This window comes from Nipponia nippon, unplaced genomic scaffold (assembly GCF_047370975.1).
Source record: "Nipponia nippon isolate SJK-2023a ecotype South Korea unplaced genomic scaffold, ASM4737097v1 scaffold_9, whole genome shotgun sequence".
In the NCBI taxonomy this organism is placed as follows: Eukaryota; Metazoa; Chordata; class Aves; order Pelecaniformes; family Threskiornithidae; genus Nipponia; species Nipponia nippon.
Window position 1 is genome coordinate 48,768,464 of NW_028262413.1, and position 25,142 is coordinate 48,793,605.

Genomic DNA, 25,142 nt, shown 5'->3' on the forward strand with positions numbered 1-25,142 from the left:
CCAGGAGGAAAAATAAAGGAATCTGGGTATTTACTCAGTAGAGTCACAATATTTTTCTGTTTCTGGCCAGCTTTCCTTACTGAACAAACAAGCTCTACTGCTAACGGCCGTTTCAGACTGCGGGCCCACGTTACTGCTCTGCCGGTGGCAGACGGGGTGATGAGATTTCCACCCGCTCCACCTTCTCCTCCTCCGCTCCTTCCTGGTCCCTCTCCCCATCGGGGCTCGATGCGTTTTCAGCTCGCCATCAGTACGACCGCCCTCGAACTCGGATGTCGGGCAGAACTGCGGTCGGGGAGGGGGGACGATGTGCTACGACAAGGACGCTGGCTTCTCGCAGCGAGCGAGAGCGAACTGCTCCAACAGTTCTGCTGCCAGCGGCGGACGGAGCCGGCCCGCTCTCACCAGCGCCGCGCTCTGTTCTCCTTCAGCACAGCACTCGCACACCTGATGGGTTTTGATAACGCGGTTAAGTGCTTTGTTTAAAGAAGATATGTCTCCTCAGCACGCCTTTGGTTGATACCGCTCTTGTTTTGGGAGATTTTTAATCAGGTCTTGAAACATTCAGGCTTTCTGATACATTTCAAAAGTAATGACAGAATGTTTTCCTACACAGATGGGAGGTGAAATGAATCAAAGGTGGAAAGGAAGCAAATAATACCAAGGTGAACGCTATTGTAGCTATATAGCAACTTAAACAAAAAAAGACTGAACACGTATTGCCAAAATAAGTACGAAAGACGTTATTTTGCTGTCAGAACCAAGAATGCTCAAACCTAGAGCAGAATACATACGGACATGTAAAATTAACACACGATTACCATGATCAAGCAAAAGACCACAAATGAAATCATTAAGAACTTTGGAAACAGGATGCTGTGTTTTCTAAAAATACATAACATCGGAATACATGATACAGCTACAAGATTAACTGCTTAAGTTGCGCAATTCTACATTCAAGACTCGAGTAATGCACGTAGTTGAGACTCCCCCGGTTGTCAGTGTCAGTTCTGGTGTGCACAATTTGAGCCAGACTCGTGTCAGAGACAGAGTTAAGTCTCACCCTCGAGACTAGTAAGACTAAAATAAAACCTGGTGGATTACAACTCTGCTTCATGCAAAGACCGCTTATGCCAGAAGTGTTTGACGTTTTTAGGAACTTACATTTTGAAGAAGGTAGACTCATTCTGCAAGGAAAGTTCAGAATGATAAATACCAGACTTGCAGCACATTAAAATATTAATATTTAATATGTTTACTAAGCAGTCTCTGTTATTTTCGTGTGCATCTATGGAGAGCTAAATCCCTCAATTTACATTTTGATTTCCCTCACTGATCTGATCGTCACAACACAGATACAGCCGTAAAGTGCAATGTATGCTTTGGTTTCCTTAACTAAAGAAAGCACTTTTAGAATGGTTTTAGCCAAAGATAGGACCCACGTGTTTAAGGACATTATTTGAACAGATGACCATCTCTTTTTACAGTCAGAGAAAAGCGATGAACTACTTAACAAAACCCGTTTCACTCTGGTAGACTAGTGAATTTTAAAGCAGTCCTATTATGTCAATTCCTTGGAGAAATTTGGAAGAATTCCACATTAAACAAGGATTCACTGTTAAACTAATTAAAAATCTCAGATTTAGATTTACATTTTGACGAACAACTAAAAAATAGCTGGCAAACCATGTAGCAATTCAAATACAAGCCGACCGGTTTCAAAATCTATAAATATTTCCAGAACCATCTTATCGACATAAAAACAGGAAGGAACGGGGATGGTTACAGGGGTCACACGTCTGCGCAAAAGCATATATAAAGGTAATGTTATGTACATTTTATTTCAATAAAGACATAAGACAAACAGCGTAAAGATGCCCAGATGCCCTAAAGATAAATACATTTAAAAGATTCTCATTAAAATGAATCTGTAGTATTTCTTTCCTGCAAGCAAAATACCTTTCTTTAAATACAAAAAAAATCAGTATTCTGAATTGCAAATGTTTTCACTTTTTTGCAGAAAATCTGCCATGATGATTTTTTTTTAATGAGTAAGGATTTTCCACAAAACAGGCTTGCTCTACATGCTAATTTTTTTAAACAGTTCAGTGACACAATGTGCTAGCTACATACACAACAGATAATATAGTAAGAAAACACTCAACCTGATGAAAAGTTAAAATCTTCATTAATACACTGGAAAAAGTTGACATAACTCATGCCTTTTAAAATCAAAAATACAAAAATTAAATGTTTTCCTAAAAAGATTTTCCTTATTTTAAGGACTCATTTGAAAATGAAGCTGCATGTAATTTGTACAATAAAATTGTACAAGTAAACAGGTAATATACATAAAAAATTAATTGACATACTTCTCAATTATCAGTTGTCCACCTTTAATTTCCAATACTGTACTTTCTTAACAAGCATACAAAATATCAAACTTCTCTTTAGAAAAAGTGCCGTTCTGTGACATCTTTTACACAAAAACAGTCTGAGCCTGTGGCGTGTTAATGCAGTCGAGAGGCAAAGCATCCTAACTTTTACAAATTATACCTTCCATAAAAAGCCTCCTGAAAAGGAGATTACACACCATTATAAAAATATCAGCCTCTTGCGGTAGCTGCATTAGAGAACCCAGGCTGAAAGACTATTTCCATATAGCATAGAAAACCACTATGATAGCAGACTGCCTGCGGCGGTGGCGTGGGAGTGTACTGTACCACAGGAGTATGCATAGTTACTGCCAGGTACCCTCGCTGTCACACAGAGTCTAAAACTGATTGTAACGCCGAGTGTCACAGGGGTACCGCGGCCCATGCAGAACAGCTTACAATACTGAGCCACTGTGCAGAACACGTCAGTCTTGGCGGAAACAGAAGGCAGCAGTAATTGGATTGCATCATACCTAAGAGGTGACCGAGCTAGTTCTCCTTGCAAGACCTGCATGCACAGCATAGTCTGAGGTATTCCTTGTCCATCAGTTGTTTGTGCCACTGCAAGATACTGTCTGTCCAGAATACATGCCATCACAATGGTTTAAAATATTCTGAATATTAGTAATTCTTATATTCTTCTTATCTAGCCAGTCTCTTGATTTTTTGAAAAGATTTCAACTACAGTAGAATATTACAGAAAGAAAATATAAATGCAGGGGTTTTCTTTCTAAATGAAACTTACGTGGGCTAAAACTAGAGAATATTTTTAAACAAATATACAGTATGCAGGCAGACGAAGCAGGAAAACGGCCATCCAACTGTTTAATAAAAAACTAAGAAAATTTGGCTATTTCCAGAAAAACTATGAAGCGCCTCAACTAAAAGGAATGCATAATGAAATTCTAATCTAATACAGGTCAAAAATGTAAAAAGGTTATAAACCTTAACAGGAAAAATAAAACTACTTTTACTGGCCATTCCTGTTGAAATGAGAATCTTAAAAGTAACAGAAAAGTGGCTACAAACCCACTTAGAGCACCGAACAGAGAGAAAATAAGAGTCCATTTTCAATCTCTGTTATATCATAAAATCCTGTGTTTCTACAGGTCAAACTGCTGGTGGCAGAAACAGAATTCTTTATAAACTGCAGATGTCCTGTACATAAAAAAATTTCATTGGAGTTGCACTAGTTCTAAAGACTTTTCTGTTCTAGCCTACCTACTGCGGTGTACTGTATTGTACTGAATGTATCCGATCTCAGATATAAAGTCTCTTTCTGTAACCCTTGATTATTGTTGGGCACCAAAGATAAGAAAAGCAAGACGGGGTACAAAAATGCAAAATTTCAACAGTAATGGCAATGTTTTGTTTTAGTCCAAAAGGGTCCTGCATTTTCTCCCCCTTCAGTAACTGGACAAAAGGCTTTAATCTGGGGGTAGCAAGTCATGCAAGCGAAATCTGTCTCTGATGTGAGGTCGGACATCTTCGTTCTGGGGGGGGGAAGAAAAAAGGCGCCGGTTTTAGGAGAACGAACACAGCTATAAATCAGATTTTAACGGGGTCAATTTTCTAACACCCGTATTTTGATATAACAAAAGATAAGCCACAAATATATGTAATTACAAGAGACTTGCAGAAATAACTACATGAAATTCACAACAATTTAGGAGTAATTCATTTGCATCTTAAGAGTCAAGGCACACATCGCAGCCAATAATAGGCATTATTTAATCTAACTGCCTACAGATTCTCAGTTTCATTAGAACTGATGTTACAATTCTCCATTTCTTGATTAAAAGCACGGTTAGAAATAATGCCATTCTGTCTTTTGCTATGTAAGTAACTCCTTACGCATACTTGAATTACTGCCCAGAGCATCCTTTACAAAGAGAGACATACATGACTTTTAGCAGTTTAAATCTCAGTGACTTAAAAAAAATCTTAAAATAGGTGAAAATACTTTAAAAAGCTAACTAACATTTTTGGGTGGGGGGTGGGGAAGAGCCAAAGAAAGGAAACACTCACCAGCTCTACAAGTTTCTCCAGAAAGGGAATCAATTTTAGGAGTTCGTTGTCATTTTTATCCATGAACCAGCTTTCTATAGGAATTCCATTTGAAAGCTAAAGTAAAAAAAAAAAAACCAACAACAAACCATCGACACATGATTTATACTTCATTTATCTAAAAAGACAACTTGTGAACCAGCATTTTGGGAAAAATGTTTCCAAGCTAGAGTTTATTAATATGTATTTTTCCTCTAAAGTTTGTATTAAAAGTCACTTCCAAAATATCTCCTTCCTTTGCAGACATCACTACAAAAATTTCCACATCAAAGCTGAGACAGAAGTAGCTCTAGTTCTGCCGAACGGAAAAGCGCTGGTATTTTGAGGAAATTTTACGTTCGAGCACGCAGGGATACTCGCTGCGTGCTGGCTGTACGCCGTTGGTGCAAATGAGGCTAAGTCAAACAGGTTTGGGGGTTTTTTTGTTCTTTAATGTAGGTGAGACGCTAGAGATCGCGCTCTGCCCTTCTTTATCTATATCGTAGGACTAACTGGAATAGTTACATACCAGACTTCTGGGAAAACCTAAACCACAGGGTACAACTTCATAGCATTTAAGCATAAGCAATTTTCACAGCTGTGTGTCATTTCAACCAGCGATTTGTTCTCAGTCATTTCACTAGCATTAAAAAACTAAATCCACAACAGAGTCCAAGCAGCAGACTTAGCAGACTGGTGGTTTCTTTAGAAAAGCTGAATGAGAAATAAAACCGACTGGTTAGGTAGTCTGTTCGTACAAAGAGTCACTTCCTTTGCACTTGATCAGCTCCTCACAAAAATAAGAGAGAAGCAAGCAAACCTGAGTGATTTGTTACAGTTTGTTTTGTCAACTTAAATACAAACTTAAGCACAAAGCTTAAATCAGAAGTTAAATCAAAACGCAGCGGTCCACTGTCTTCCTTCAGAAAGCTTTTTGCCGTATCTGAGAAGTTTGCCGACAGCAGCATCCTTACCTGATAAGCAAAGGCTTGCGGTGAATTGTCAATTATGATCGTTTTTGAAAGATCTCTACCAAGGATGTTTAAATCCTTTATGTAATTTCCTTGTACACAAACACAATGCTCACGGAAAAGTCGATGCCTGTGATTAAAGTAAAATACTAGTTAATGAGACAAATTACATCATCTACGCTGCGCAGGGGAAAAGAAGAGTGAATTTTGCCAAATGTTATCCAGTTTTTTTCTCTTCCGATCTACTTGGCTCCCTTTAAAGAATCGTTCCCCCTTTTTTCCACTTGCTTTTGAGCTTTTTACTGGTAACTTTACTAGTTAAAGTAATTTCATGGTAACCTAGTTCTGCAGGCAGTTGTTTGTACTTAAACAGAAAAGCTCAACTCCGATGTAACAAATATTTGTCAACAGGGTCTTGCTTTCTAACCACCTTTGCAGATGGACTGACAAAGGGACCCTAAACTCTCGAATGATTTTACAAGGCCCCAAAATCAGAGATTAGCTCTGCACAGGAACCAGTTTACTGGGTTTTATTATCCCTTTATTTTGTCCTAGCTGTTACAGTACAGGGCCTCCCTGTGCCATGGCGTGCTAGAACACACAGTGTCAGGAGAAATGTTTTCTTTTTTTGTGTTACCTCTGTTCGCAATTAACCTATTGCAGTTATTAGAGCTTGAAAAAAGCCTCGAGGCCAAAACATTCCATCAGCTTCTTCCCTTCCCACTAGTCTACTCCCTTTTAATTTATTACAGAAGAAATACATAGTAAATGGATGGATACACTGAAAGGACTCAGATTAAAAAATACCAGGAATAAAACTGAAATTTCATGGAATATCAACATAATTACAATTTAAAAATAAATTGTAAACTAGAGGGATTTTGAGTTTCACCCAGTCGGATTACAATGCAGTTTCTTTAAGGCTGCTTATATTTTTAAATGAAGTTTTGTAGAAGCTGTACATAGCGTGCTTCATTTCAGCAAGGGGTTGAGTTCCTAATGTTGCTATGGAGGAAAATAAGCCGATGCCTCGGCAGCGAATGCATTTATATATAGACTGTGAGTCACACGTGTGGCGTGCCTGACAAGGCTACCTTTAGGCTAATGTCAAATCTAATCATGCCTTGATGTCAGCTTTTCAGTGGCACATGAATCACAACTAAATTCATGCATCACATGAATCCTTCTGCCAACTTCTTAGAATACTGTTTGGCCGTATATTTTATTATCTTTTTCCTGTTCCTAACGCAGTTAAAACTGCAGTCCTGAATCATTCGTATTAGGTTCTTGCAGAAAGATTTTTAACGCTACGGATGCACACTTATTTTCTGTGAGTGCAAGTATCTTACTGGTTCATGCGTCCCGGTGGGTTGTCTGATTCAGTGCGGCTCAGAGATTCCAATGACTGGAAGTCTTTGAAAGTCGTTTTGTTTGCCCGTTCAAAACACAGCGGCAAGTAAATTTACCAAAACCGAACCGGGATTCTGTTGCGCGTGCCACATAAGAACAAGCAGTAAGACTGACTGTTCCTGGCTGAAAACTAGTGAACAGTTTATCTTTACGCTCTTAAGGAAAATGAGTTACGATACGCCTGAACTACCAAGTGAAAGCAAGGGATGCAACCACTGTCTCAGTGCAAATGGTAATTTTATTACGCGTGTAAACAAACCCAAGTTTTCGCTGAAGAACATTACAATAAAATGATGCAGAGAAGTGCTTTGCCAGTGCTGCCCCAGGTACAGAATTTATACGGTTCTGACTATAATCAAGTAGAGCTGTTTCCTTCCCCTGCTCGGGATACCCTCTGTAGGGTGAATCCCTGAGAAGAGCCCTCTTGGTGTCAGCCCTCCCACGTAACAGTCCACCCTCCAGATGAGGATAACAGAACAAATCTCATCCGGCAGAATTTCTTTATGCCTTACGGAACTGCTCTCGAGAAACGCCAATCACTTCCAAACAAAGCTCAGTATTAAGAAATGAAAACCCAAACCAACGCTAATACAAACCCCACAAACAAATTATTTTGTGATTGAATGAAAACATGCTGATTGTAGAGATAACTATACAATTTATAATTCGTAAACAACACATCAAGTCCGAATAGTTTAAAAGTAATTTAATACTCATTCATTTTCTTTATTTGTGATGTGTATCCCAAAGCAGCTCAAACACATTTTTGATACCCAAGAGGCCATTTTCCGTGAGCAAGCTAACATGCTAGGGAGAATGAACTGCTACGTTTTTTGGCCACAGAGGGCAATGTAAAGCTGCCTGGGTTTATCCTATCACCAAGGCAATAATTCAATCTCTTCGTTTCTCTCACTCGTAGACCAGACAAACCCACAAAGAATCAGTTTAGTGAGGCACACTGCAATAACAAACATGTCATAACCACTTTCTTCAGCACATTTGGTAGGAAATAGTAGTTACTTTGCTTACAACAGGTATGTTCACAATTTTTTATTTTTACCTGACCAGTTGCTTTTTAGGGTCTAGTATGTTCAATAACTTGTCTGCATACACCTTCTTAGAAGCAGTAAAAAGAATGATCTATGGATTAAAGGGGGAAAAGTAATTATTTTAGATATAAGTATGTGAATATAATTTAAAAATTAAATTCAAAGGTAACGTCTAATTGTTTTTACCTCATAAATCTGAGACATACGTTCCAGGAATTCTCGGAAGAATGGCCTTAACCGGACATAAACCTGAAGCAGAGACAGACTTTATTAAAGTATTCAAAATACTTCAGCTATCACCTGCAGTACTAAGTATCGGTTTGTAAAGATTAGGTCAAAATGAGCATTATGAATAAAGTAAACAGCAAATATTAACTTCCTACGGAATAACAACTCAATTAAACCACTATTAAATTTGCTTGCAGCCTAAGCAGCTATACGTGAAAGCGTAAGATGATAAAATTAGGCTTAACAATTTTACTGGGAAATTTGATGGAATTAGAAATAATTTCAATTAAAAGTTGGACAATCTCTAAAGAAAAAAAGAAACTGGTTGCTTTGACTAAACATTTTGAATCAGCTTTCACCAGCTGGGCAGCATCAGTTCAGTTACTACGTAATGGGTGCCAGCACATAAACTAAATTATCTTCTTAACAACCTTCTTCCACTAAGAAGTACACATTGAATATGGGGGCGTCAGAAGCGATTTCCATAAATTCAAATTCCACCGGCACAGAACTGCACACATACATAAATTATTCCCTGTAAAAAATTGTAGACTTGCCATGAGAGATCCCAAGGTAGGAGACTCCTGCACCTCTCTCTGATTTAACTCAAAAGACAAGCCTTGGGCTCACGTGGCGGCATCTGTATAGATCTGCAACTTCAGGGCAACGGCCCAACACCACGCCAGATGCGAGGGCACATATCAAGCCCTACTCTATTCCTGGGGTACAACGTTCAAATTCATATTTGAATGACAGCCTGGTGTGGTGTTTGGCACAGATCTGGGCTCGACCTAAACCAACAGTGATGACACATGCTAAGGAGTGAAAACAACAGCCTTATGCTCTGCTTACCTTTCTTTTTGGTTCAGAGATTGCCCACATAATTACAATTTTGAGGAAAGAGTTACTAAAATATCTAGCAAGAGAACTTTTTTTCATTTCAACCAATGTAATTTCAGCTTTATCAATTTTTTAACAGCCAGGTAGGAATAGGCTTGAATTTACCTTCAAATCACAGTAAATCTTCACAAAGGATTTGTATTACTTGAACTGAATTGTACCAAATTTATACATGGACACAACCAAGTGACCAGAGGGGAAGAAAAGGGGAATAGTTTAAGTGAATACAAAATTTCATATTGTTAGCACATGCTGCAATAGATCTTTGTCCTTTAAAGGAAGCACCTATTTCTAAACCAATGTGAGTTTCACTATTTAGCTTAAAATTTGGTAAGGCATTTATTTGTTTCTTTCTTAAAGCGTCTGAAGTTCTGACTCAAGTTTGCAGAGTGACCAGCTACTCCAGTAACACTTAAGTTTTCACTCTTTTTCTACAGTAGGAGCAATCATCAAAAGCAGACAATCTCAGCCCGCCTGGCAATAGGACCGCTGCTTCTGGCACGCGGAGATACCTTCGCTGGCTACGCAATGTCCACTTCCCCTCTCATTCTGGAGAACCCACACTTGGAGGCAGGAAAAAAGCATCCCTCCCATCGGCTATCGAGAACGGTTTGGAGAGACCGCAGCCCGTCCTTGCCGGGTTTCTGGGCTGTGTTTAGCCAAGATAACTACTGAAAAGCCAGCTTTCTAAAGACAGAGTCGACAACCGTGTCTTCATGCTACGCCTCCTGACGGCACTAAAATCTTTGTGAAAATGACGCCTCATCTTGCCGTAATAAGGTAGTGAAGTTTTGGTCACAGGCTAGATGCCGTGTTTACCTTACCACAGGAACAAATGTAGTGAATTAACTCAGAGTCTCCAGGTGACCAGACACTAAATAACGTTCAGGTTGTCTGTGATTGTAAATTCAGTGCAAATTGTTCACTCTGAATGTTTGCTCTGTATCTAGCAAGCATATAACACAGCCAGCAACCTCCCTAGTTGTAACCCAGAGTTTAAGGGAATGTAAGTTTTTCTTTGCAAATGCCAAAAGGATTATTCTGTTCGTGTCATCTTTCCTGAGTAAATATTTACTTTATTGTGACCTAAATCTTTCTCTTCAAAACTAAAAAGTAAGTCACAGAAAGGATATTAATGTTTGCACTGCACACGAGATAACAGTTGCTAATAACGGTAGGTGAAGAGGACCATACGTGGTTCTAAGGTTTCTTCAGGAGGTTGATGCCAAATTAACAAGCCTATTCTCTGTTACAGAGGAAACACAAACGTCATTTCAGAAATGGTCCCTTCAACACCTCTTCTACAAACTCCCCTGGCAATCAAAGCAGTAAGCTAAGGTATCTGTTGATATTTCAGCTGCCGCTGATACAAATAAAAACGTTTTCTATATAATTTCTTGCTCCTTTCAAATCTGGATTGAATTATATCGGTCACAACGGCCAGTTAAAAGAATTTTAAAAATCATTCAGTTAGGTCAGAGGACAGTTATGGCTGCTTGGGTTCCTCACGTGTGCACGCTCTTTCGCGTTCGTTTGTTTAGCCTGTGGATAACGGCAGCATCTTTGTAACGTGCTCTGTTTTAGATTACTGCCTCGCAGTTGTAAGTGTGTATCTATCTTAATATCTGTCTTAATATCAGCCTTTCTCTAAGAAGTTCACATGTGAATGCAAGTATGAAATCCAGGGAAAACAATTTCTTTGTAGAATATGTATTTCTAATCACGGCTTATAGACACACATACAATCTAACAGTGACATCGATGGCAGAGTCACTGGTCTGCTCTTACTGGTTTGTGACACTCTGGCGTAAGGCAACCACATCATCACACCCAGCTACGACCAGCTGACACAGAACTCTGGGTAACCCAAGTAGAAGAATTAAGTAACCAAAGTAGAACAAAACGCATCCATCACTCCAATGAGTAGATCTAACGTGAAAGATAACTTTTGAAAATATAGATAGAAGTCTAATAATAATTTTCACCATTTTTAATGACTGAAAGTTTGTCAACAGAGTTAGATGATACAATCTACTTCAAAGTGACTTATACTCATAAATGCCTAACATATATGAAAAGCCCCCTCAAAGTTTTTTGGTGGTTTTTTTTTGTTTGTTGTTTTTTTTTCCCCCAAAAATGATCATCACATCCCGTTATTTCAATGGCAACAAAATCTAAATGCGCAAAATCAAAATTGTCATTCAATGTCTTCCTTGTTCAAAATGCAGAGGATTTTAATTCTTCGAAGGAGGAACTGGAAGGAAACATTATTCCTTTCATGCATTAAAAAACCCCAACAAAAGACACGTGTTCCACTTGGTGTCAAAATCTCTGAAATTACAGTAATGAATTTCAATATACGTGTAACATATCTCTACACCTGATGATTTTACCATCATTTTACAGGGTGAAAACCAGAGTCAGGTTAGTTACCTTGCCCACGTGAAGCTGCACTTACCCACTGCGCTTCCAAGATAAGCACTCTGCAGCATGGCAAGACCCTCTGTCCGGCCCAGCTGCGTCCACGCACCCCGCCTTGGGGCACGCCAGACGCCAATGCCAGGCTAACCTCCTGAAATAGCCGTGGCACAGTCTGCTGCCAGGGCAGACGGCATGTGCAGACAGCCTTCGTTCAGACCGCACGAGACGCACACACGCACGGGGGTGGGTCTTGCTCCAGGCCTGGCAGCAGGCTGGACTTGCCAGGTGAACAAGCCCAACTCATTTCTGACTGGACCGTGTCTTAAGCGACTCAAGATGAAGGCCATCTCATAACCAGACAGAACTGCCTGAAGCGTAGCTGGCCATGGCTCTTGAAGGGACAGAAGTGCGATTCTAGAGGTTCTACTGAACTAAAATTAAGTCTTCCCAACCTAAGACCAGATTTCTTTGCGGATGCTGCCCAAGATACACTAAAGCTTCCTGGCTTTCAGATCTAAAGCTTGATGGCTCTTCTGTTATTTCTGAGAGACAGACAGAGTGGAGTCCATTAGAAAGGAGAGCCGGAATTCACAAGCATCGTTTGCCTCATTCCACTGCAGTAACAAAGTAAAGCGTCTAAGCCGTTGCTGGCAACAGTAAGATGGAATACATGTAACGCTATATTCAATAACCTACAACTGACCTATGGAGTTCCAGAACATCTTCCAAGGGTCACGAAGATCAAAGGGAATTATTCTGTGATAGATCAGTAAAGACGCATTTCAACTGAAGAACTGAGTGAAAACATCTGCCTTTTGACTACGGCCTGCTAACGCACGGAAGGTACCCTTGGAGTGGAAGAGGGGGTGAGATGATCTCATCTCTGGGACTTGAAGCCAGCAACAGAAACAAAACCTCTTTACCAAGAAAAAAAAAGGACAAATTTCTTCATAAGATAAGCTGCTTATCTTATTATGTAAAGTAATACAAAGAGTACAAAGTCTAAAGTCTACAGCTGAAGAGCTGAACATGTATTTTTGTTTTCTAGTCAGATGTAAGATAGCACTTAACAGATACAGTATTTAAGAAAACCTCCGTTTTGCGAAGACTGTATTTTTACTAAGTCCGAAACTTGAACACTTGAATAATTTAGAGATTTTTTCAACCGAAAAAACACAAACACAAAATTGTCTCAAAAGCCTGATGCAAGTAAGCCCAACTGTTCCCATTTCACAGATTATTTTTTTATTTTTTCTTTTTAAACAGAAATCAGTAAGTGACTCATCCAAAGGTTTAAAAAACCCTATATGTCAGTGCTGGAGTTGCATGGTAATTTTTTAAGTTTGCAGAGCACTGCTCTGTACTCGGACACTAAATAGTTCTTCTCTTCTGCGTAACTCCGGGTAAGCTGTGAAACAGACCATCGCATACAGTCAGACACAAGCAACAACAGAGCTGAGTTCCTGGACATGAACCCTGTGCACAACTCAGGCCAGCGGAGTTTAGCTGTATTTTATAACAGACCTTCTAGAACCCCCGCCAATCGAGTTCTTACTGCTGTACTACCTGACAGCGGCCAGTTCTGGAGCATCTTTTCGAGAAGTGCCTGGTTTCTCATCACACTGTTACTGCAAGAGCACTGGCTTGGTGCCTTCAGATGGGTAAGAAAAGTGAAATGCTATGAACCCGGGCTCACATTTGCAGTATTAGTCAGACAATGTGAGAAAGATAAGATATTCGGTAGGAAAATGAGCACTGAGCTAGGTTCTACTCTTTCTTAAGAAATAATTAATAGATAACTGTCTAATATTTCTGGACAACCTACATCAAAGTGGTACGTGTTTTGATACTAATGGAAAACATCTTCAGAAATGTCTCTTTCACATCCAGCACTGTTTTCAGTGGGCTATATGATGCAATACTTTATACATAGCAGCTTGCTGACTTCTACTTTGCTCAGACAGCTTAGTGTCTGCTTCTCTGCTGCCAGCTGAAATGACTTTCAAAATGAAGTATGGAGATGTGAAATTAATACAGGACCATACCAGAGGTGATGGTCAAATTGATAAGCAAAAAAATACATTTTAAACGCTGATAAATAGCTAATTATTGACTAGAAATGCTAAGAAGAGTATGAAATAGCAACAAACTTATTTTCAACTTTCATCACAGGAGAAGATTATTTGTCTTTTTGCATATTATACCCTGGTTAAACATGAACTTAATTGTATCCTTAAAATATTTGTCTCGCTTATTACCTGGTACTCAGTAAGAGGTGACTGTTTTGTCAGTGTCTAGTGTGATGTAAAACCAGCAAAACAGAACACAGTGATCAGGAGAGCGCTCAAAGACAGCGGCTGACTTCCTCAAGGCTGCAAGAAGCTATTGTTCCTTGGCAAATCCAGGCCAGACTCTAGAGAGAGCCAAGAGAAAACTTACCCGGGACCCACATAGTAACCGTACTGTATCAAGGGCTACCCAGCCCTCTGCACAATGCCGTTAAATAAAGCTCTAGAAATACTGTAAGTCACTCTTGCCATTGACTTCAGTTTCCTAAAGGCAAAATCCCGGTTAGATCTCAGCGTAAACACACAGTCACTAGAAGGACCACGGTTATAGACAGAAAATACTCAAATCATACTGAGATCTCTTAAGAGAAGGAAGGAAAAAAAATGAAGCTTTAGTCTTCCTGACGCTGTTAGCCGTGTCAAGAACCTCCAAAGAACTAATTCTAAGGCTCATTCCCAGTTCAGCCTGGAGGAAACTGTGCACGGCTGCCACCAAATAAGAGATAAGATAAAGCCACGTTTAAAAATTACGTCAGCCTTTCAGATTCCAAGGGTTTTAATATGAAACAGCGAAGAAAAACATTTTTAAAATCAGGAAAAATACCTGGACAAGTGTCCTTTTAAGGTGCCTGATGACTGGCTCATTCTCCAAAGATACTACAGTGGGGTCCAATACCGTGCCAACTACATGGTGGGGAAGCTGTTGCTACTCCCAGGTACATCACACAAAAGAACCTGAGAACAACAGCCTGGGTCAGCGCAGCATCTTTGGCAGTGGCTGGAAGAGACTACCTCCTTCCCACGCTCGCTCCTCTACGGGACATCAGTGTAAGCCACGCACAACTCACAATACCTCCTAAGGCAGAACAAACCCCTAAATCTCGCAGTTTCCACAAGACAATCAAAAATGACTCTAAATACTCAGCAGACTCTCTCTGGGAGTGAAGAGGTAGAACCGGCACTGGCAAAGCCTACAGCAAGGCTAATGACCAAGACAGAAGCTAGTCAATGTCAGGCTCTGAAGATGGCTTCTGTACAGAAAGAAACGAGCAATGTGGATTGGTTTCCCCTACCCAGGGAAGAGAGTTAACAGTCGGTGAGAAGCTGTACCCGGGAAATGACACCGGCTAAGCCATCAGTGTTCCTGCCTCCACCTGCTGGCAAGGAGAAAGGCTGCTGCTGCTGATCGCTGCTACAGCGATCATTCGCACCCCCAGCAATCAATGTCTACAGCTGGAATCGGTGACCGACACTACCGCGGTGTGGCGGCAATAAACAGTGCTCCACGGAATTTCCAATACAGCGTAATCCACCTCGCAAAATCTGACACCTGCAGTTTATAACCCAGACAGCTGTTAAAAGCCAGACAGTTACTTATCTCTCTTTAAACAAGACGATTACAAGTACAGACAGCAAGAATTCATACGTTAAACAAAATAAAAAGGTATCTATTTTTCTATGCACGCTAATTACCTGGTAAATGACATCTTGAAAAAGAACTGGAAAAGTGAGTGCAGCATCTTCTAATTCATTTAGACTACAGTGCACTAATGTTTCATCCTATTGAAAAAAAAAAGATGGTATAAAAGAAAGAAAAGATTGTGAAAAGAATGCTGAAAATAGAAGTTGCTTTCTGGATTTTTATGCTCATTTTAAGGTAAGTTTATTTAGTCTGGAAGATTTATTTTTGTGCAACTGCTGTCAGGATTGAAGAAGAATTCTTAGAATGAATTATACATTTCACTATTCTTGCAGTTTTTGAAAAAAATCACTTAGAATTGTGTGCTAGGAGCATAACTATACGAAGATATTTTAATTTTGTGGCTATCCTGTCATTCAGTGCAAATCTGATTCTGTCAGTTTGAATGATCTGTCCATTCATACAACCACTAGAGGACATGCCAACCGATACTGTTCATGATAAAATTATGTTCCCGACACCATTAACAGGGTCTGAAACAACTTTCAAAACAGGGAGACTAAAAGAAACTATTATAAAGACAAATATATTTTCTATGAATATTTTAAAAGGTGGATTTGTGCCCTCTAAGAATAAGAATGTTCTAAGAATTAAAAGATTCATTCTTGATCAATCTTGATGCAAGACACATGAAGCTGAATTTTCCTATTTATTACATCTCTTTTTTTTCCACATTGGATTTAGGAAAGCTTTATGGGGACAGATAACTCTTTGTTTCAGACGATAAAAATTGTAATGCTTTTATGCTTTTTTTTTAAACAGGATGTTAAGTATTCAACAAATACAGCAAGCATTCTATTCTTGCCACTATTAATTTTTTTTAATGCAGACTATAACTAAAAATACTAAAAATTGTGTAACATTCAACAAGGCCTTTTTGTTTAAAGCAAACGTTACTGATTTCAGCAACAAAAAAAATACATGAAATGCTACGCGTACCCCCTGCTTTTGGTATGTGTTTATAAAGATATTTACCAAGTCTAGAACTAATGAGAATTCTGGTGTGCTTCTTGTTTTCAGTGGAAGAGCTGGCTTCCTGTTAAGTTGTTCTTCTGTTAGTGGCGGAACATGTTTGATGAAATAATATCTGAAAAGAATAGAGATTTTGCTGTAGAAATATATATACATTATTTAGCTGGTAATGTTGCAGCCCAACTTAATATTTCAAATATTTAAAGCTGCACAAGAAATAAGTATTTTAAATTGGAAAAAAACCCACATCAATATCCACTTATTTTTTAAGAGCCTTTGGATTTCATTACCATAATATAAAAATGTCCCAGCTAAAAAAAAGCCTGTCTTAATCCAATACCCAAAATGATCACTTTAATATTTCCAGGACGAACATTAGCACTTACGGATCAAAGACTTCCCAGTCTTCTTCATAGGTGGCTTCTGCATGAGCTGATGAGTAGCCACTGTCTGGAGATACTGGTGCTAAAATTCAACGAAAATGACCAAAACAAAAAATAAAACAAAAAACCACAAGAGCTAGTCTTATTAGTGCAGTTTTTAAAAGTGAAAATTTGCACTTGATACTCGAGTGCCTCAGACAACAGCAAAAAACCTCTCCCTTCAGCCCCACCCTCTCAGTCCCCACTGAAATAGCCCGCACAGCTCCTCAGCAAGCTACCCGAGAGCTTGACGCCACGTCACGCTACAGCTTCACGACCCGGCCAAACTGGCAGCGCCCGTGTGACGCAGCAAGGCATCCGCGCAACCTCTGACGATGTGAACTACCCGGATGCGCGTCCCCGCCTAAGAAGCTAGCGCAGCTCTTCCAGCCTGCAGCTCTCACCTCGTGTCGGAGGGGCCCTTCTGAAACAAGGCAGCAGAGCCCATCGGAAGGTCGGGACCGGACCTGGGGATCACACATCAGCCCCTCTACTTTGAGGTTAAATTTACTTCCCTGAAAGGAGCCCTCAAAAACCTCAGTACCACTTAATTGCCAATGTTCTGAGGGCCTAGGAGGGATTTAGAGAACTGTTAAGAACTCGATGCTGGCCATCCACAAAGAAGAGAAGCTGAATTTTATGGATATGGTTTTTGTCAAAAGAGATGTATGATGAGTCTTTTGAAGAAAATTAATGTAGGCTCTGTGTTTCTCATTCACCTCACCATGTTGGGGTGGGCGTTTTTAATGGCGGGGGTGGGGAAGGTTCAATATTAATAAAAATGCCTTTCTTCTGGAATCTTTGTTTTCATTTGAAGAAATGTTATGAGCTCAACTGAGTTATACCGGCAATAGATGAGACTTGCCAAAACTGTGTCTTTCGTGCACAAAAGAGATTTGTCTATTAAACATGAAAATCAATATTAATACTGTTTGCGTGCCCTAAGAAAACGTGACACATTAATTTATACAAAATGCAGGTGCTAGGATTTCCCTAAGAGTACAAATTACACCCAGCTTCAATACTTGAGTCCAAGGCAAGCACACATTTCTTACCTGTAAGTGGTGGCAGGTCACGGTCATTTGTTTCCTCCACTTCTTCTAAGCCATTGTTGACAGCAGATCTGACCTGCACTGCTTGGCTAGTATAAGCTGCTCCATTGGTTGATGTTGCAGTACTTGTAGTAATCTCATCTACCTGTTCCATATCAAGCTGTTTGACTATTTCTTCAGCTTCAACAGCTTGTCCTGGAGAATCTGATCCTGATGTTCCTGAATTAAGATTTCAGTATGCTCATGGTCATTATCTTTAAGCTGAGTTACCTATCAGAGTACTGATAGTCATTATTAACCACACAGAAAAAAGTTTCAGAATGCTTGAAGATAGCTGCATTTCATTCACGTTACCAAAATAAGAACCAAAATGAAGACCGTGACGAATGCCTTTTATGTTTGGGACAAGGAACTCAATACCGATTTTTTATTGTCTTCTTTTTTTTTAAATAAAAGGTACACCGCTAGACACTTACACCTGTGAAAGAAATGTTCTAATGCATATAAACTTATTGCTTCTTTTATTAATGATCAAGCCTTGTAAGAATTAAGGAGCCCTTTATCTGGTAGTAGTAACTCTTGGTCTGTAAATCAGAATGAAAAGTGTACTGCCGCTCAAAACAGCTTTTTCTTAAAAAAAAAAAATCTATCATTCTTAGCTTTAACACTATTGGCTTTTTAAATAATACTCACCATTTTTATTTGCTGGTGAAAAAAAATTGAAAACAGGAGAAAATATGGTTCCCAGTAATGTAGTTCGTGGGGGACTGCCAGTGGTAGGATTATCTTCTAATTTTCCATTTTGCTTTACATGTTGGTTTGTCATTTCGTAACTTCCAGCTTCTGTAAAAGAAAAGTTATGAAGTATAATACCATGCTTCTGGTTTTCAGTTACATCCTCTCTTTTATCGTTATTATTTTCACTATAGGAAAGGATCCTCTTGCTCATGGTTCAACTTCGTCGACAAAAAAATTAGCCCAGGTGTTTCATTTAAAGAAAAAAAAAGGGCTAGCAATTTAGTATCAACATAAAAACAAAATGCCAATTTTCAACACCATCTTAAGTTTAACACTACAAATTAGGAAGCACCAGTTGTTTATATAAAGTATGCTATAGATTAACAAACAATAGAAGTTTAAATCCTTTAAATGGGCTTGATGATGGAAGACAGACTTTAAGATGCTGCGCACCTTTCGCAACAACTAGATGTCTGTATCAGCGGGACTCCAGTAGATGGAAACGAGAGAAAGTGTCAGTGGAACTCCAGTGGCTGAACCTCCAAACTTCACAAGATCAAGTCCATAATTTATTATTCCCCACATATGTACACGCACATATACGCACAAATACAATTATGAAGCAAAATAGTTTTTAGTTGGTATCACAGATAACAAAGGACACAGAAGTAAATAAATCTTCACATTACAAAACATAACACGTAACAATTAAGGTTTTCTATAAATGTGCACGTACAGTGAAGCACATCCTAGAACTATAAATTGCCATCTCATGGCTGAGATCCAAGACACAGTTCTGAGACTGAAAGGAAAGAGAAGTTATTTACTTCACAGTACCCAGTCTTTGAGACGTCTGCCCATATGGAAGTAAGCAAACGCATTTTGTGCACATGAGCTGAGAACCTTTTTGTCAGCTGAGCCTGATGGAGCTGCACAAGTACTTCACACTTCCTATCGTTTCTATATAAAACGGAGGGTGTGCCGGCTGCAACTCGGTGCCTGCACTAACGTGGAAGATTTTAACTCAGAACTTCATATCGCTGTACAGTAACACGGGCTCAGTGCGCTCTACGTGCCTGTCTCAGAACACTCTTGATTTAAGTCCATCGCTTCTCTCTCACCTTGGAGCACTGTCTGCATGCATCACCCTGTAAGTGGGTGCGTATCCGGTATCTCTCCAGGAGGGAAAACACGTTAATAACAGTAGTGAACACTGGAAAAAGGGGTTTCTCCTAACGCCATGTCACACAGACATCTGACAACAACCAAACACCAAATTCTCTCACGTTGTAACCTTTCCATCACTCATTTGGAGCTCTGTCCTCTACTTTGCTACTGATTTTGCAAACCTTGTAAGACTATGAAATCTTTGAGACCTCTGCCTTGCTGTCAAACCTGGCAGAAACCAGACAACGGATTCCCAAGTTATGGGGGGAATGGAGAATGAAGGAACACTGACAGGCAGCACAATCACATTAAGTCTTGCTTCCTTGGAAGTCTAAAAAAATGTTCTTTTAAAGTCAGATTTGGAACCACAGCTGATACTTTAAATGGCATTGACCATTTTATCATGTCATTATCAGAGAGATTCAAAAAGAAACCATTTTCACAGGGAACAGGGCTGTGGAATCTCCACCCTTAGAGATATTCAAAACTTGACTGGACAAGGCTCTGAGCAGCCTGATCTAACTCCAAAGCCAGATCTCGCTTCAAGCTGGATCGACACTGCTGTGAGGGGAGCAGGGGGACCGGCCCAGATGGCCGACAGAAGTCCCTTCTGATCTAAAGTTTCCTATGGTTCTATGACAAAAACTCGTCTGCGTTTGACAAGTGCTTTCAATATCTAAGGATACCTGGTTACTTCCACAAAGGTCATGAGTTGGGAAGTCATATTTCACTTTTTTTTGTGAGAAAATGGGAGAAGAGCTAAATCAAGTAATTATCATCAGCTTTTTAGAATAATAATTAAAAAAAAAAGTGAAACTAGTTCCAAAATAGCTGGTCATGATCACATATCCAAATTGTTCTTACAAAGATACAGCAGATGTGCCTGAGAAGTAACATAACTGTTGCTTACGGTCTTAGAAACCTTATTTTGCTACTATTAGCTCCGCCTTGCTCTCACTGAAGTCAATCACAAACCCCCTAATAACGTCCACCACTGGAGAAACGTTCTATATTAGTTAACAGCTGTAAGACTACTGAACCACCGTGCAACCGCAACAACCTACGATTAGAATATTTACAAACCTCCATTCATTTGACTTTTCCGTCGTACTCGAGAGATCTGTTTATTAGGCTTTTCTCCTGTTTGAGGTGTGGATGTAATCAAGTTGTTATCTATATCCCGTTCAATTCTACTTCTTTTTGCAGGATTTTCTCTTTCTTCCTTAAAATAGAAAAGGGGAGAAAAAGAAACATACTGAATAGTGCCTCTTTTCTCCACTGAATACTACCAGAGAATGTTAGCTGTTCGAGAAAGTTTCACAAAAGATCCATTTATTGTTCCATTTCCAGATGCAGAATATGCAACGTGTATCTGGCCAGCCGGAATTTTAAACTGACACAACTCAAGGTAAATAGCAAAGTATCGGGAAAGAAAACTGTACTTGGAACTTCTGTAGCAGAAAAACTGTCTTTAAGGACTATTTCACTGGATAGCCAATTGATAAATATTTAAGTGCTACGGAGTTGGGGAAATGCAGAGAGAAGGCAACTAAAATTATCTGAAACTTGCTTTCTCTGCCTGTTAAACATACAGGCAGTAAACTGCACAACAGTATCCAAGATGAAATTCTCCACCGTGCTCCCTGCACAAAGGGGCTTGCTAAATTGTATACGAGTATATAACTTGCTGCTATTCAGTCCCTATCAGACAGTACAGGGCAAAACTTAGCTGTTAAAAATGTTGTAAGCAAGGGTTACGACCCAATGATTCTCCTCACCTTTAAGTAAATGACTGTTCTTCCCCGTGGCACTCACATGAATGACACAGAACCAAACACTTTTGCGCATTGTCTGTGCATATGTGTAGGCACACGTGTTAAAGACAGGTTTCTTCCCCTTTTTTCCCCAAAGCACCTACTGCAACTTAATAAAATGGCAATCTGAAATCTAAAGCATGACCATATAGAGTACACTGACATGTAAGGTGTGAGACAATGCAAAATAAATTGGATTAAATATAAAAATAAATTACAAGGCCACAGACCATATCAAAGTGAATTAAAACTTCAACTTTAGAATTACAATATTACCTCTCTGGAGCAGCAGTTTCACATCTTTAAAAAGAAAAGAGAAAAATGGTTTGCGTGCTCCAAAAAAAAAAAAAAAAGTAAATAGATCTTTTAGAAAAATTAATCTAAAGCCCATAACAGTACCATAGCTAAAAGAAATACTAACAAACATGGAAATGTATTGACGTCCTTATCAGAAGACAAGTGAACACCATGATCCCAAAAGCTCCCTACTGGCAATATCCTTGACCAACAACCTTGGCGAGAGCAATCTAATTACTACCACTTAGAATTCATAATATTGTGTATACCATAAATCCATATAATGAGAGAAAATGGATGGCTCACTGAACTGATAAAAGAACAGTAAGGCATCTCATCTTGTAGGTCATTTGTTCAAATGTTCAGCACGGGGGAAAAAATGAGAGAAATTAATTAACTTCTGAAAGCTACCCATCGGCCTTCATAAAATGAGTTGTGCTCTCATTCCGCTTTATGGAAAACAAGCGTAGGAACATTACAAAAACTACAACGGAAGCAGGAAACATGGCTGGTGGTATCAGCAGAGGCATCACGAATGCACTAGATCTGGAGATCCCTTCCATCCTCCTGAAGAGGAGCTGTCATGATGCGGCGGGAAAGCTCACGCTGCTGTGCCCATGCTGTACTAGTTAACAGCATCCAAAGGTGGAATTAGATACAATGCTACTGTGCTACCTGGTTTATACACTGAAAATTTTATTGCACAGATATAGAATTAAATATACCTATTATATGTATTTATATAACAATCTATTTTAATTCTATGATCTATTCAATTCAATATAACCTATTATTATCAATAATTGTTCCATAAGGAACGCGGCAATGTCACACCAACATAAACATTTTGGTTGCTTTTAGGCTGTTTTCAGAAACCACGTACATATTAAGGAATGGCCTAACCTGAGACTAGAAGTAATGACAACACATTTGAAGTCAATGCGATTTCTGACAGTGCCAGAAGGCCCCGAATCGAACAGGCTTGGAGGAACCTGCAACAGCAAGTTCTACAATATTTCCGATGTTAACATTTAAAAAGTTTAATAGCGCTTTCTGTACGCATACGTGTATCAGGTTTTCTGGTATAACAGATTTGTCATTTTGTACATGACAAATACTGTTGCGCGCTCCATACGACTGCCGACCTGCACGGGGCCCGTCAGTTAGCAAAAGACCTCAAGACCAGACCTATCACCGTCCACCTTCGAAGAGCCACATTTCAGTCTCTGCTTTCTCTAACTACATAGCTATAAGGTTTTCTCAGGTTTTGTTTGTTTAAGGTGTATTTCTAATAAGACATCTTTACAATACCAGATAAATGAGCTTTGACTATGATCGAAATTGTCAAGATATACTCGTTACCAAGACGTTTATTGCCATAAATCCATATGACCTCAGTGGTAATTTAGATTTTAGCAGACCCATAAACGAACTACTATGCACGTTGTACGCATACACTATCTCAAAGAGTTATAGCGTTTCCATGGCAGCCACAAGACTACTTTGTTAAGTCATTAGCGCTTTGGAAGATAGCCCGGCAGTATCAATATCATGCCATGCTAATGCCACTGGAACCACTCCAAGTCCTACTGCAGGCACAGGAGGGGACATGAAAGGAAACAGGAGAAAAATGTGGACATTTTATACGAAAAACCCTGTCAAGAAAAAAAAGAACGAAATGTAATCCAAAGATTTGGGAGAGGAAGAGAAGAGGGGAAGAGAGAAAGTTAACAAAACCTTAAAGAGACAAAGGAAAGGAAAACCAGACATATTTCCCTTATCTTAAAATTCCAACGTAAAATGTTTTGCTTAGGTTTCAGCGTTTTGTTGCAGTGGTTTTGCAGCCAAAATGTTGCACTACTGAGCTCCAATATAGATGCTGAATGTAAAATAGATTAATTGTCCCGGTTTAATGAAAAACAAAATGTAAGGGGATTTAACCATTTATTTTTACGGAAACATTTCTTTGTTGGTACCTCAATGTTTCTATGATAGGTAACTAACACACGCCCTGAGGTAGCAAATTCCACTGTATTTTTGACAATTTAAGAATACGCTGTTACTTTAATTAAAATTATCTCAACTTCAGCTTGTTACAAAATGATCATTTCAACACTTAGTTCAAAACCCAGAAAATATTTCTGAATTTATAGCATATTTTCATTTATCATACAGTTAATCTGGGATACATCTTAATTTAGTTATGACTTCTTGTCTACTCTTCTTTAAAATTTACAGCTACATAATGTCAATATCTGGACTGCTGGGACTCAGTGAAGTGTTTTTTTTAGCAGCCAGTTAGCTGCCCTTTACAGAAAAAAACCCACAGTTTTTGAAGCAGTAGCAAGGTTACATTCAGCCTATCAAAGTTTTTTTTTTTTTTAATATATAAGCATATATATATAAAAATATAAACATTTTATATTTATATATATATAAAACAATATAATACAAATATATATTTTTTATATATCTGTATTAAAAATTCACTCTCAAAACGTACATGCAACAGGTTTTAACATGTGAAGATTAGTAAAGTTCAGATTTCTGTCTGGATCAAGACAGATGAGATTCAGTGTTCCAGCCCTGACAATGTTTGAGTTTCATCCACTAAGCGGGGGCAGCGTTCACTGCAATAATACACTCCGCAGTTGTATCAATTCCATGAGAGTTGAATTTGTGAGGTTTGACCTTTATTGATTGATGGACTCCTAAACAATTTTGAATAAAAATGCTAAAAACATGCAGCAAACTTATGCTTACAGACTTGCTCTTCTTAGTTGCCAGTACCGGTAATTCCCAAATTCAAGGAACCCTTAACGCAAAAATTAAAAATCTACTGAATTTATTAGTCAACATTTTCACAAAGAAATACCTAGGTAATAAATCCTGCGATTTATTGGATTGTCTTAAATACACCTACAACTGACTCCTGTAGGGTTTGAAAGTCTGCTTTTTTTTTTTTCATCTGTTACTTGACACAGCTATCACAAGTACTTCTTGCCTTCCCGTTCTTTACAAGAATGTTTTGCTTCCACCACATTACCCGTGTTTGTTCTTAAAAGAAATGGTTTTAAATTAAGTTTAACTGAATATAACCCAATTGAAAAACAAAAGAAGAAACCCACTCATGGTGTACCTTGGGTGTGCTTCCTTTAATAAACTTTTTGATTGAAGACAACAAGCCAGTTTCATTTTTCTGTGGTTTTCCTCCGCCAACAGGTAAGCTCTCTTCCACCTCCGAATGTTTCCTCTTTGCCCTCAAAGCACGCTGCGTGTGAATCTGATTCGATTGCTGAGAAGCTTTCCGCGTTCTCAGCCTCATTTTCATGTGTACCACATGTAAAGCTATAAAAGGAAAAAACAAGAATACTTAGTCATTGAAGAAACGTATTAAGCTTCAGATCATGAATTCAAAAAATTATATAACACTGACAGTGTTCTGATGCACT

General features: G+C 39.0%; 1 protein-coding gene across 3 annotated transcripts in view; it reads right to left on the reverse strand.

Annotated features, from left to right (window-relative positions):
- Nucleotides 1–1,816: 1,816 nt before the first annotated feature.
- Nucleotides 1,817–25,142, reverse strand: part of CTDSPL2 (CTD small phosphatase like 2) — a 43,869-nt gene continuing 20,543 nt past the window's right edge. For all 3 annotated transcript variants that reach the window (XM_087743309.1, XM_087743311.1, XM_087743310.1), the window contains 12 exons: nt 24,830–25,038; nt 20,663–20,801; nt 18,368–18,517; nt 17,678–17,893; nt 16,587–16,665; nt 16,204–16,315; nt 15,222–15,308; nt 8,098–8,160; nt 7,923–8,002; nt 5,456–5,582; nt 4,464–4,559; nt 1,817–3,928 (listed from right to left, as the gene is read on the reverse strand). In XM_087743309.1, the coding sequence (XP_087599435.1) occupies nt 3,863–3,928; nt 4,464–4,559; nt 5,456–5,582; nt 7,923–8,002; nt 8,098–8,160; nt 15,222–15,308; nt 16,204–16,315; nt 16,587–16,665; nt 17,678–17,893; nt 18,368–18,517; nt 20,663–20,801; nt 24,830–25,021 (1,407 nt within the window). In that variant the 5' untranslated portion in view covers nt 25,022–25,038 and the 3' untranslated portion in view covers nt 1,817–3,862. The remainder of the gene's footprint in view (nt 3,929–4,463; nt 4,560–5,455; nt 5,583–7,922; nt 8,003–8,097; nt 8,161–15,221; nt 15,309–16,203; nt 16,316–16,586; nt 16,666–17,677; nt 17,894–18,367; nt 18,518–20,662; nt 20,802–24,829; nt 25,039–25,142) is intronic.